The 13,045-nt window shown below is 39.6% G+C and overlaps 1 protein-coding gene across 1 annotated transcript; it reads right to left on the bottom strand.

Annotated features, from left to right (window-relative positions):
• Positions 1 to 1,577: 1,577 nt before the first annotated feature.
• GUCA1ANB (GUCA1A neighbor) lies at positions 1,578 to 12,276 on the bottom strand. Its single transcript, XM_051996963.1, has 2 exons — positions 12,168 to 12,276; positions 1,578 to 2,262 (listed from the first exon to the last, which is right to left on the bottom strand). Exons 1-2 carry the CDS (start codon positions 12,177 to 12,179, stop codon positions 1,924 to 1,926), a joined length of 351 nt encoding a protein of 116 aa, XP_051852923.1. The 5' UTR covers positions 12,180 to 12,276; the 3' UTR covers positions 1,578 to 1,923.
• Positions 12,277 to 13,045: the final 769 nt, after the last annotated feature.

Here is a 13,045-nt window from a genome sequence, read left to right as displayed (position 1 = left end):
CCCTCCAAAAAAAATTAGCAAGGAAGACCTTTGGATTTGGTGGAAAAGAGAATCACCACCATACTCCAAGAGAAGTTATCTGTTCTTTCCCCTTCAGTATGGCCCAGGTCTACTGATTCATTATCCAGGAGACAGGATCATAAGATCACAGAAATTAGGATTGAAATCAACTATCCAAAGGATGAGGAATCATCTAATCCAGCAAATGTGGTCCAGGGACCCCTGAGGATCCTGAAATCCTTTCAGGGGTCCAAGAAGTCAAAACTATTTTCATAATAATTCTAATATAGTAACTATTAATAGCACCTCCCCTTTTTTTCCAGCTTCTTTTTATATTTTCTCATTTCTCATTAGAATATAAGCTTTTTGAGGGCAGGTTCTCCCTTTCTTTTTGCCTGTATTTATTTTCCCAGTGCATGACACTGTGCTAAATTGAAAAAATAAATGAACAAATCAAATCAGTTAATAGAAAAATTAATGAATACTTGTTGCCTATAAGCTGAGCTATAACCCACATAGAGAAAGCTTTGAGGAGGGAGTCCTCAATAATTTTTAAAAGTGTAAAGGGGGCCCAAGACTAAAAAGTTTTGAGAACCCCTGCTCTAACAATCTTTATAACCCTTGCTATGCAGTATTTGGAGTTTGGCTCTTGGCCTTGCCACTTACTATTTGTATGACCTTTTCTTTGAGCCTTAGTTTTCTCACCTATAAAAGAGGGAAGTGGTTTAGAACTCCAAGAAACATACAGACCTCATTTTCAATGAAAAAAAGTATTTATTAAGTCCATTTGTCTAGATGTAGGGCTAAATTCTAAGGATTCAAATACAAATAAGAAAGTAATCCTTGCCTTCAAGGAGTTTACAATATAATTAGGAAAGACAAAATATTAGGGGAGCAAGAGCTGGAAAGCAGGGGAAGGCAAGCTGAAGTTGTATGGGTAAAACATCATGTCTTGGAAATATTTGCCTGGGAAGTCTCACGGCAAGTCCTAGCCTGGGTAAGCTAAGGTGGAAAGCTCATCAATCAGAGCCATAAGAAAGTAGGATAAGAGACTTCGGATAGGGAAAAGGGGAAAACTAAGGTCAGAGAATGGAAGTAATGTGCCCAGGTCACACACTAGCAGGTAGGACATCTGTGATTGTCTTGTAGGTCTTCTAAGATCCCCTGATCTCTTCTCAGGACTTCCTTGTCCTCAATTACTTTTGATCTTCGTGGAGGGGGGCAGAAAGGGGGTTTGAGGGACAAACTTAAAATGAAGTTGAGTAAGCAAGTCATAAAAATCCCCTTCTGTGAGCCTTTTTTTTTTTTTTAATCCTCTTTTAAATAAATTATTATATCATAGATCTACACTTGGAAACTGATTTCAGAGGCCAGGAAAAATCTATAGACAAAGGAGATTAAGTAACTTGCTTATAATCCATTCTACATTCATGGGCAAATTTAAACCCAGGTCTTTTGAGGCCCTAATTAGAGTTTTTTCCCTTGAGCCCCATTAGATTAATTATCTATAAAAATCCTTTGTAACTAACTATCCATAAATCAATGGAAGGTGATAGGGTGATTCTCCTAAGGCCATGCCAAAGGAGCAACTCAGGCCAGAAGCTCGTTCCAGAGACTAGAGGTGAGTGAAAGAGGGAGTTCGGGAGGAGGAAAGGGACAGTGCTACAGAGGACAATCTCACCAGCAGCTTATCACACATGATATCCAGTGTAATTCGCTTGGATGTAGCCTCAATTTGTAGGCTAAAGAAGGGTAATGTTTAATTGGTGCTGAAGAGAAGGTCTCTCTCGTTGCCCCAAAGTGACCGTCCTGGGGAGCCCAGCCGCCGGGGCAGCCTTCCTCCCCTAGCAAACACACCCTCCTTTCCGAGGGCCCAGCCTTCCCGAGATGAAGCAGGCGGAGGAGTGCGGGGGCCTCCGGGGACTACAGAATGGCATCAGTCCGCCATTTGTTTACGTTGGTATAAGGGATGTCCAACCTCTTGCGGGTGTGGTCCGTGTCCTGGCAGTAAAGGTAGCCGCACGAGGGTTTCTGCAAGGTGTAGAAGGGCGTGTACGAGTTGGTGTACTGCCGGGTGTAAAAACGGTGGTTGATGACCTTCTGCTGCTGCTTCCAGGGGTCTACGGCCACCGGTATGGTGGAAGTGAAGGACTTGCGGGGATGGGAGGGGTCCTGGTGCTTGTCTGGGATCTGGCAAAAGGTTAGCAACGGATCCTTGTCCTCCGGTTTGGCCTTTAGAGGCACCCGAATTCTCCTTGGTAGCTAGGGACACAGGAGAGAAGCAGGAGGGAACACAGCATTAGGTTGGGAGAACGGAGAATTACTGAATTCATTTCATTCTTTATTATTGATTTATTAAATGTCTGCATTGGCCCAAGGAATGATACAGTGCAGTTATAAGCTCGCATTGTGACTTCGGGCAACTCAGTCTCTCCAAGCTTCCTTCTCCTCATCCCTAAAATGGGGACAATGGTTGTATTACCCACCTCACAAGGCTGTTCTGAAGCACCTTAAGGTGCTGCAGAAATATAAGAGACTATTATTACATTGGAGGAAGTGACATGTACGCAGAGTATACTGCGGGGCCAGAATCATAGATTGTCGGAGCTGTAAGGGACCTTAGATGGCATCTATTAATTAGTCAATCAACAAGCAACCATTAATCTCCTACAGTAAAAAGATGAATGACTCTTTGAAATGCCCTTTATTCTCCATTGCCACTTCCAGTTTTCTCTCTACCTCCATCACTCCTAACTTCTCCTTTGAGGTCCTTGGTTATCATCTTTACCAGCCAATCAAAATGCCGTTATCTAATTTTTTTCAGATCCCTTCCTTCCTCAATGAGTCCAGTAGATGGGTCATGTTTTTCTTTCCTCCTTAATTCCTGCTCTAAAGGACTTCAACATTGATAAGCCATTTCCCCAAAAAAGACTTATTTTCCCCACATCTTGATTCCTTAGTGAATCCTACATTATTCTCCTTGCTTGGATATCTAATTCAACTCTACACTATTCTTTTTGCTCAAATAGCTAGCTCTCTTATTATATTGTCTATTTGGGCCAGTCAAGTCTCAAACTTGAGTCACTCCCACCATTCACCAAACATGCTACCCAATGCAGGTAGAGAAAATAATGCAACTGTTCCACTTGGACTACTACAAATGTATGTTATATAATCTCAACTGGATTCTCACTACTGCTAGGCAATCCTGTTTTACTTCTCTGCCAACTCATCCACTTCCCAGTGACTCTTCCAAACCTTTTCATCTCTCCTCAGAACTCCCATGATTTACCATCTCCCTATTTTCTCAGCTGAGAACCCAGCCTCATATTTTACAGAAAAAATTGAGACCATGAATTTCTACTTCTCCACTCTTCATTTCATATGACTCATATGTCTTTTATCCCTTCCATGCCTGTTTCACATGATAAAATGGCCTTATCCCTTAAGCAAGACTAACCCTTGTACCTGCTCAAGCATTGCTATTCCATCCCATCTTCTTCAATAGATTGCCTCTTTTTACCCATTCTATCACTTATTTTCAAATTCTCCTTGTCTATTGGCTCCTTCCCCACTTCCTATAAATATGTTCATGTCTATTCCATCCTAAAAATAACTTTTACTTGATCCTTCCATTCCCATTAACTATTTATTTCTTCTGCCCTTTGTGGTTAAACTTCTTGAAAAAGCCATCTATACATTATACACTTCAACAACGATATTGTATGAGGATGTATTCTGATGGAAGTGGATTTCTTTGACAAAAAGACCTAACTCAGTTTCAGTTGATAAATGATGGACAGAAGCAGCTACACCCAAAGAAAGAACACTGGGAAATGAATGTAAACTTTTTGCATTTTTGTTTTTCTTCCCGGGTTATTTTTACCTTCTGAATTCAATTCTCCCTGTGCAACAAGAGAACTGTTTGGTTCTGCAAACATATATTGTATCTAGGATATACTGCAACATATTTAACCTATATAGGACTGCTTGCCATCTAGGGGAGGGGGTAGAGGGAGGGAAGGGAAAAATCGGAACAGAAGCAAGTGCAAGGGATAATGCTGTAAAAAAAAAAAAAATTACCCTGGCATGGGTTCTGTCAATAAAAAGTTATTATAAAATAAAATTTAAAAAAAGAAAAAGAAAAAGCCATTTATAATATAAGCTTCCACCTTCTGTCTTCTCTTTTTCTTAATCCCTTACAATTAAGCTTTTGACTTCATTATTCCAACAAAATTGCTCTCTCCAAAGTTTTCCCAAAATCTCTTAGTTGCCAAGTTTAATGGTTTTTTTTTGATCCACTTTCTCCTCAACCCCTCTATAGCCTCTGACACTGTTTTCTCCTTCCCCTCGATCTAGGTTTTCAGGACACCACTTTCTTCTCTGGTTCTCCTCCTACCTACCTAGCCACTCCTTTGCCTCCTTTGCTGGATCCTCTGGATCTCCCATTGTTGTTTAGTCAATTCAGGCATGTTTCACTCTTTGTAATCCCATTTGGGGTTTTCTTGACAAAGATACCATAGTGGTTTGCCATTTCCTTCTCCAGCTCATTTTACAGATGAGGAAACTGAGGCAAACAGAGTTAAATGATGTGCCTGGGGTCATACAGCTAGTAAGTGTCTGAGGCCAGTTTTGAATTCAGAAAAATAAGTCTTCCTAATTCCAGGTCCATTGTGCCACCTAGCTGCCAGCAAATATCTTAAATTCAACATGCCCCAAATTTAGTTCATTATCTTTTCCCTGGACTTTTACCCTCTTCCACCTGACCTAATACTGCAGAGTACAATGCCATCCTACCAATCTTTAGAAGTCCTCCTGGATTCCTCACTATCTCTCATCCCCCATATCCAAGTTGTTGCCAAGGTCACCTTTGCAATCTCTCTCCAATCTGTTCCTTCTCTCCTCTGACACATTGCCATCACTCTAGTATAGACTGTCATCCCTTATACCTAAACAGTTGTAATAATGTACGATAGGTCTGTCTACTTCTAATGTCCCCTCACGCAAATCCTCCATTAAGCCACCAAAGTGATTTTCCTAAAGTGTACATCTGTGATGTTATCTCCTTACTCAATAATTCCAGTGGCTCCCCATTGCCTTTAGAATCCAGTACAAAATCTTCTGTTATACAGCTAATAAATGATAGACTTGGGATTTTAAGATTAATTAAATTAGGGAAATCATAAGGTCAATATCACAGAATAGCATGGAGTTCTAAATGTCAGTCCAGTTTCCCACTTTCTGCTAGATTACTCTCCAAAGCCTATTTGAACTGTTTCTCTGATGAGAAGCATTATCTCCCAAAGCAGTGTTTCTGTTTTTTGGTTTGGTTTAGAATGATAGTAATCCAACCCTTTCGTTTTACAAATGAGAAAACTAAAGACCGAACTTATATGGCTTATTCAAGGTCACTCTGATGATAGATGGCAGAGCTGAAATTTGAACCTGGATCTCCTGACTCTTAAAACTTTTTCCACTACACTTAGTTCTGTGTCCTTTCTTAGGATGAGTTAAAATATTCTTTCCTGGAAATTCTCCCTCTTGTTGGTCCATATGGTCAATTCCATTCAGACATCATGAACTCTCTTTCATTGGAGCAGAGAAGGGAAAGAGGGGGAATTCATCTCTTATGAACAGATGGTTATGGGGGTTCACTTATGGGGCATGGCTTCCAAGCCTCAAACAAGTTTCCCTGATCGCGAACCCTAACTAACCTTGATGATTCCTGCAATTCCATCATTAAAACCATTTTCTCCACCCATCCTCTCCCAGCAGTATTTTCTCTTTTCAAAATTCAGCTCTACCAACTCCATCATCTCTCCAAATAGTCTTTTGTTCCTTTTTCCCCAGATGAAAATACTTTATAAACTTTAAGACACCAATTCAATATGAATGTATTGTGTGACACAATGGACCAAGAGGTGATGCTAGGAAGATCTGGATGTTCAAAACTTAAAGAGTAAATTAAATTAAATGTACATAAATTTAAATTTTTTAAGTAGCAATGAAATTCTCTGGCATTTATGGCAGAAATGTGTGAAGGGAGGAAAAAGCTTCTCTTGTTGCACCTGAGAAGAATACTATTTAGTTAACTAAGGAAATGATTGGACTCCATCCTGCAAGCATATAGGGTTTTGGGAGATGACTTTCCAATAATGGTTGCATGTGTTCCTCTTTTTTACAGACCAGCTACACATCAGAGAGCCTAAAAAATTCATAGGACTTCCCTTTCTCTTGTTAGTTTCAATCCCTTTTCCCTCTAACAGCCTCAAGCTATTTTACTTCAATGTTTTGGGGAAACCTTGGTCTTTCTCCCCTTTGTTCCCTCCAAACTATGGTGCTTAAAACGTAGAAGTTGTAGAGGTGACAGGGAAGGGAACTCTTCTTATGTTATTCATTTTAATTCCCTATTTCCCCTCCCCCACTCCCACTTCAAAGTTTAGACTCCAAGCCAGCTCCCACTGGCTTATAAAAAAAGTTAGTTTAGTCTGGAAAATGTGGTTCTTTGGGGAAAGGGAGGGATCAAAATGAGAAGAGAAATATATCTAAACAGGCAGAGAGCAAGGACTTTCATATCCTCAATAAGAATCTTGTATGTACCTATCAGTATGGTGTAGTGGATAGACAAATGGACCTAGAGTCAGGAAGACAGATTCAAATCCCATCTCAGACACTAAATGGCTGTGTGACCTTGGATATGTCATTTAACCTATATCTCAGTTTCCTCATCTGTAAAATGATAGGATTGGTCTTAATGGCTTCTGAGGACCCTGTCAATTCTAAATCTATGATCTTATGTCTCTTCTGTTAGAATATAAGCCCTCTGAGAACAGAGACTGTTTTGTTTTTTCTTTATATTTATTGATTTTATTTTAATTTTTCTTTATATTTATATTTGTCAGTGCCTGGAACATAAGGCAAATCAACTAGCATTTTTTAGGCATTTGCTATCTCCTCGGCACTATGCCAAGTGCTAAGGATTGAAGAAAAGCAAAAAACAACTTAACTTAAGGAAAAGGGGACCAGAAAAGACTTCTTGTATTTAATAAATGCTAATTGGCTGGTTGATGGTAAGAAATTTTTCAAGAGGCAGCTAGCAGTGGATTGAGAGTCCAAAGATCTGGGTCTAAATTGGAGCTCTGCTACATGCAACTTTTGGCTAATCACTTCCCTTCTCCAAGGTTCCTTTTATTTATCTGCCAAATGAGTAAATTAAAATAATGGTCTTGAACATGCTCTTCAAGTTCCAGATTGTCCGATCCTACTTCTTCCCTGGGAGAAAAGGAATGCTGCAGAGCTTAGGGCTAAATTTTCAGCCCCAGGTATAGGAAGGTAGCAGCAGTCCTGACTTGGTCTCAAGACTCCTGATTGGGGATGGTTTGTTTCTGTATACTTGTTTCAGGTCCCCTTAAATCTTAGTAGACAAAGTGTGAAGTGGTTTTCTCAGTTCTGTAAATGGCCATGTCGAAATTAAGCTGGTTGATTTGTTCTTTTAACAAACATATAATGAGAAACTACTTGAACATGGTACAGTTGGATGGAGGAGATGGAATATGGGGAGAGTGGTGTTGATGCAAAAAAGAAATATATTCCCTGCCCTCGAATAAACTACCTAATAATCTAATAATGATGATAATAAATCTAATAATTATTCATCTTCTAATATTATATAATAATTATCGATGGGTACAGTAAATAAAGTGCTGGTCCTAGAGTCAGGACTTTTGTGGCTCTGGGCAAGATTCTTAACCTTGTTTACCTCAGTTTCCTCACCTGTAAAATGAGCTGTAGAAGGAAATGACCAATCATTCCAGTATCTTTGCCAAGAAAATCCCAAATGGGGTCATAGTGAGAAATAAAGAGTGAGAAATGACTGGAAAATGACTGAACAGCAGTTAACAATAATCATCTTTGGTATTTAGAAGTTTGTCAGGGGATTGAAACTCCAGGTCCTTTTTGTGCTGCACAGAAATAAAGGCAGAAAGAAAATAGCCTCTAGCTGCTTTACTTCACTATTTTGAGGAACCTTTGGTCTTTCTCCCCTTTGTTCCCTCTGAACTATGGGGCATAAAACCTAGAAGTTGTGGAGGTGCCAGGGAAGGGAACTCATATTATTCATTTTAATTACCTATAATATTAATAATAGCTTATAGTTATAGTATGATTTATAGTTTAAAAGTGCTTTACAAGAGTAGGGTTGGACTACATGATGTCTAAGGTTCCTTTAAGTTCAAAAGTTTTATAAACTCTTCCTCATACCCCAAGCTAGTCCCTAGTTAGGTCCTATCTTAATGTTCCACTTTAGTCTATCAGGAGCAGTTCTTGCATTACCATGGTTACAAGACTTCCCTGAGCTGTCCCTTAGCATCATGAACATTCTTAAGTGTCCAAGGTCCTGACACTCCAATAAGGTGTACTTTTTTTTCACTTGGCTAAGAGTCTATGAAAGTTTTCAAGCCCAAACTCTAATCTCCTAATGGATTAGAGGAATGATTCCTTTATTCCCTTGTAGCTGACAAATCTGCCAGTTACTAACCACTCACTTCACCTCTCTGGTTTTTAGGCTTCTCCTTCTGTAAAATGAGTCAAAGTGGATGGCCCCTCTAAAGTGTCCTCCACATTTTGTAATTCTCGGGCACCATTGTTCAGCCTGTTTAATAGGAGGAAGCAAACTAGCAGGCTCTGGTGAGAAGTTCCTAAAACTAAGAGAAGAAACTATTGAGAAGTCTGAGCTAAGGAATCCTCACATTGGGATCTCTAGACCACATCTCTCAATCCTTAAGCTATTATAACATAACTTAGCCAAGGATTTCAGAAAAACCTGAAAAGACTTACATGAATTGATGCTAAGTTAAGTGAACAGAACAAGAAGAAATTTGTACAAAGTAAAAACAAAATTGCTGAGTGATCAGCTATTAATAGACTTATCTCTTCAAAGCAACATAGTGATCCAAGACAATTCCAAAAGACTTGCTATGGAAAATGCTATCATATCCAGAGAAAGAACTATTTTCACTTTTTAAATTTTGTTTTTGTTTTTTCCTTTTGTTCTAATTCTTCTTTCACAACAAGACCAATGTGGAAATATGTTTAACATGATTGTAGTACATGTATAGCCTATAACAGGATTGCTCTCTTGGGGAGAGGGAAGGGAAGGGAAGAAGGGAAGACTATATAGAACTCAAAATATTACAAAAATAAATGTTGATGAACTGATGCTAAGTGAAATGAGAAGAACCAGGAGATCATTATATACCTCAACAACGATACTGTATGAGGATGTATTCTGATGGAAGTGGATCTCTTTGACAAAGAGAGGATATAACTCAGTTTCAATTGATCAGTGACAGACAAAAGCAGCTACATCCACAGAAAGAACACTGGGAAATGAATGTAAACTGTTTGCATTTTTGTTTTTCTTCCCGGGTTATTTCTACCTTCTGAATCCAATTCTCCCTGTGCAACAAGAGAACTGTTCGGTTCTGCAAACATATATTGTATCTAGGATATATTGTGACATATTTAACATGTATAGGACTGCTTGCCATCTGGGGGAGGGAGGGAGGGAGGGGAAAAATCAGAACAGAAGTGAGTGCAAGGGATAATGTTGTAAAAAATTACCCTGGCATGGGTTCTGTCAAAAAAAAAGTTATTAAATTTTTAAAAAAGGAAAAAAAAGAATTAAAATTTTTTTAAAAAATAAATGTTGAATATCTAACATATTATAGGACTGCTTGCCATCTAGGGGAGGGGGTGGAGGGAGGGGAAAAATTGGAACAGAAACAAGTGCAAGGGATAATGTTGTTAAAAAAAACTACCCTGGCATGGATTCTGTCAATATAAAGTTATTATTAAATAAAATAAAATAAAATATTATAAAAAATGTTGAAAACAATCTTTACATGTAAATGAGGGGATACTGTTAAGTACAAAAACAAACACACAAACTTTACTTAGGTAAAGGAATAGAGAAGGAAAGTGGGATCATAGAACCCTAGACAGAAGAACCTTAAGAGACAAATTATATAATGCAATATTTTGATTTACAAACAAGAAAATTAAGGCCCAGGGAAGGTAAGTGATTTATTTGCTTAAAGTTACACTGCATATCCAAGGCAAAGGCCAAAAGGGCACAAGGCAAGTCAGGTTAGACCAGAAGATTGGAATCTTTCACTCTGTAATCAATTCAGCAATGAAAATGGAGGGTGGGGAGAGAAGGAAGAAGGGAAAGAAGGAGAAAATGGGAGAGGAGTAAATAAATAGTAAAAGACTAGAGGGGATGGAGAAAAAACACAGAAGTCTTGTTCTTGGTCCTGCCCTTTCCAAAGGCCAACAAGCCAGGCCCTAGGTGACTAACCTTGGAGGGAAGGCCCTTGTAGGGGAGGGTGGGGCCTTTTTACATACTTTCCAGGTTAACAGCTGGTTTCATTTAACCATCTCCTATCCAAAAAATACTAAAGTCTTTCCTGTCTTTCCTGTCTTTCCCTTCTTTGAGGGGAGAAATGGGGCAGGAGAGATGAAAAAGAAGATAGATTCTTTAGTTTCCTGAGAAGAAATTAAGCCAGTCTCCTCCTGATCTTTCTATTCTTTTTTTCTCCCCTCACCAGTTGAGGTAATTGGGGTTAAGTGACTTGCCCAGGGTCACACAGCTAGGCCAAGTTAAGTGTCTGATTTGAACTCAGGTCCTCCTGATTTCAGGGCTGCTGAGCTATCTACTGCACCAACCAGCTGCCCCTGGTCTTTCTTCTCTCAATATTCAACTTCTGCTCAAGCTTCAAGCTACCCCTCCCAGAGTTCATAGGATCGTAGTTAGAGGCTTGAAGCACCTCAGGGGCCATCTAGTCCAACCCCTCCCCCACATTATTGATGAGAAGCTAAGTGATATCTGTGTCCAGTCACACAGGTTGGAAGCATCAGAGGTAGGATTTGAAAGTAGGTTCCCTCCCTCCAGAATCCTAGCACAGGAACATCATGATATCTCGCTGTTCAGGCACGCCAAGTTCTTCCCTTCTCTCCAGCCCAACCCTCCCTTCCTGGGGCAAGACCCATGGATGTGCTAGAGCCAGCTCTTAACCAGATGTACACTTCAGAAGTCAGCACTGATTCTAACATCAAGGTTTGATTTGTTGTTGTTGTTTAACCTGTCGAGGCTTAGGAAAGCGCTAATAAATCACATTAAACTTAAAAATATCCCTCCCCAGAAATTGATTGTTAAATATTTATCAGATCACTCCTGGCAAGTCCATATGAAGGAGTCCCTCAACTTTTTTTATTCAAAAACTCAGTCCCATTTGGGTTCCTGTGCTCTTCATTGACTAAAGAATTCTGGTTGGTAAATAGAAGCCTCCCTTATAAGTGTATGAAATATGGATGGAGAATACTCAAAGATCTGATTTTAGAGATTCCAAGAAATGCACTCCTCTCCCCATACTTTCTCCTTCATTCTACCAGGATGATTAAAATTTCATCATTAGAGATTCATTCCTTTGGCTTCTAGTTAAAATGTTAATTTTCATGGGAAAGGGAAGTCCACCTCAGAATGGCTGTATATTAGCTGGGGTTGATATAGAAGAGAGCTCATAAAGATTATATTAGTATAGGGGAAGATTATGTTAGCATAGGGGAAGATGGTACATTTGAATGGGTCTTGGTAAGAGAACTCTTTAAAAGGAAAAGGGGGGGAAGACTTTTCCTCTCCACTGAATATGGAATAATCCTTACTTTTTTATTTGGCCTGAGTCCAGCAATACAGCAATCTAAACTGCTTGAGAAAGAGGCCCTGGAAAGGGAGCCTTAAAGAGCACCTAGTCCAGTCCTCTCATTTTTATGAAGAAAGAAACTGAGGCTTAGAGAAATAAAGTCAAACAGGTAACAGGAGGGAAAACCTAGACTTAAATCCAGATCTTCTGAGTTCTTCCACTATCATTTGCCCATTCCAGAATCCTTTTTCTTTCTTTCTTTCTTATTTTTTTTATTAAAGCTTTTTTATTTTTAACCCAGAATCTTTTTTCAGGAAATTCACAAACCCACTTACCCCCAGCCAGTATACTGCACATGAAAACAGGGAGTGATATTACACTGCTTAGAAAGCCTCTACTCCCACCCAGGCTGCTCCTCTGATTCCATAGAACTAAATTCATCCACCCTGGGGTCCTAGGATATCATACCATATAAGGCATCTTTCACGATTTTCTGATGAATCTTGAACTTGGCAGGTGGAAGGCCTTTGTGGAAGGAAAGAGAGACCTTTGTTGGTATTGGACCCTATCAAAAAGGGCTCCCATGAAGTTCTGAGTAGCGTATGGGTAGTCTCAGGGTGGGATAAAGGGACCATTGTGACTCTTGATACTAGGGGCTAGGGCCTGGGGGATGGGAGACAAACCTATACATACAACCCTAATTCCCAGATTTAGCTTCCTCTACTATTTCTTATACTCTTTGAACTATCTAGCTCACACCCTCTACCCACTGCATATATATTCCCCCATCCCAGAACTTATACAAGACAAAGAGACACTTAATTCTGGAACTGGATTTGTGATGCAGAACGAAAGGGGAAGGAAAAGGAATGAAGGAAAAAAGAAATAGTAAAGAAAGTGAGGGAAACAGGCAGACAGGAAAAAAAAGGATAAAAGAAGATAGGAAGGAAAGAAGGAAGGAGGGAAGGAAAGAGGGAAGGAAGGAAAGAAGGAAGGAAGGAAGGAAGGAGGAAGGAAGGAAAGAAAGAGGGAGGGAGAGAGGGAGGGAAGGAGGGAGAAAATAAATATTAATTATTATGTGCCAGGAACTGTGCAAAAGTGCTTTAAAATATTACCAGATTACAACAACCCTGAGACATAGGTGTTATTATCCCCACAAAGAAACTGAGGCAAACAGAAGCCAAGTGACTTGCCAAGGACCATATAGCAGGGACCAGATTCAGATTTTCTTAACTCCAGGCCCAGCATTCTAGCCATCTAGCTATATGGCATACCCCATAAAACATCATTTGCCTAGGAAGCTCTCTCAAAGTATCCCTCACACTTCCTTTCTCAAACGTATAAGG

Source organism: Antechinus flavipes, chromosome 4, assembly GCF_016432865.1.
Source record: "Antechinus flavipes isolate AdamAnt ecotype Samford, QLD, Australia chromosome 4, AdamAnt_v2, whole genome shotgun sequence".
In the NCBI taxonomy this organism is placed as follows: domain Eukaryota; kingdom Metazoa; phylum Chordata; class Mammalia; order Dasyuromorphia; family Dasyuridae; genus Antechinus; species Antechinus flavipes.
Note: the sequence above shows the minus strand (reverse complement) of the source record. Positions and strands in the feature narration are given on the sequence as shown.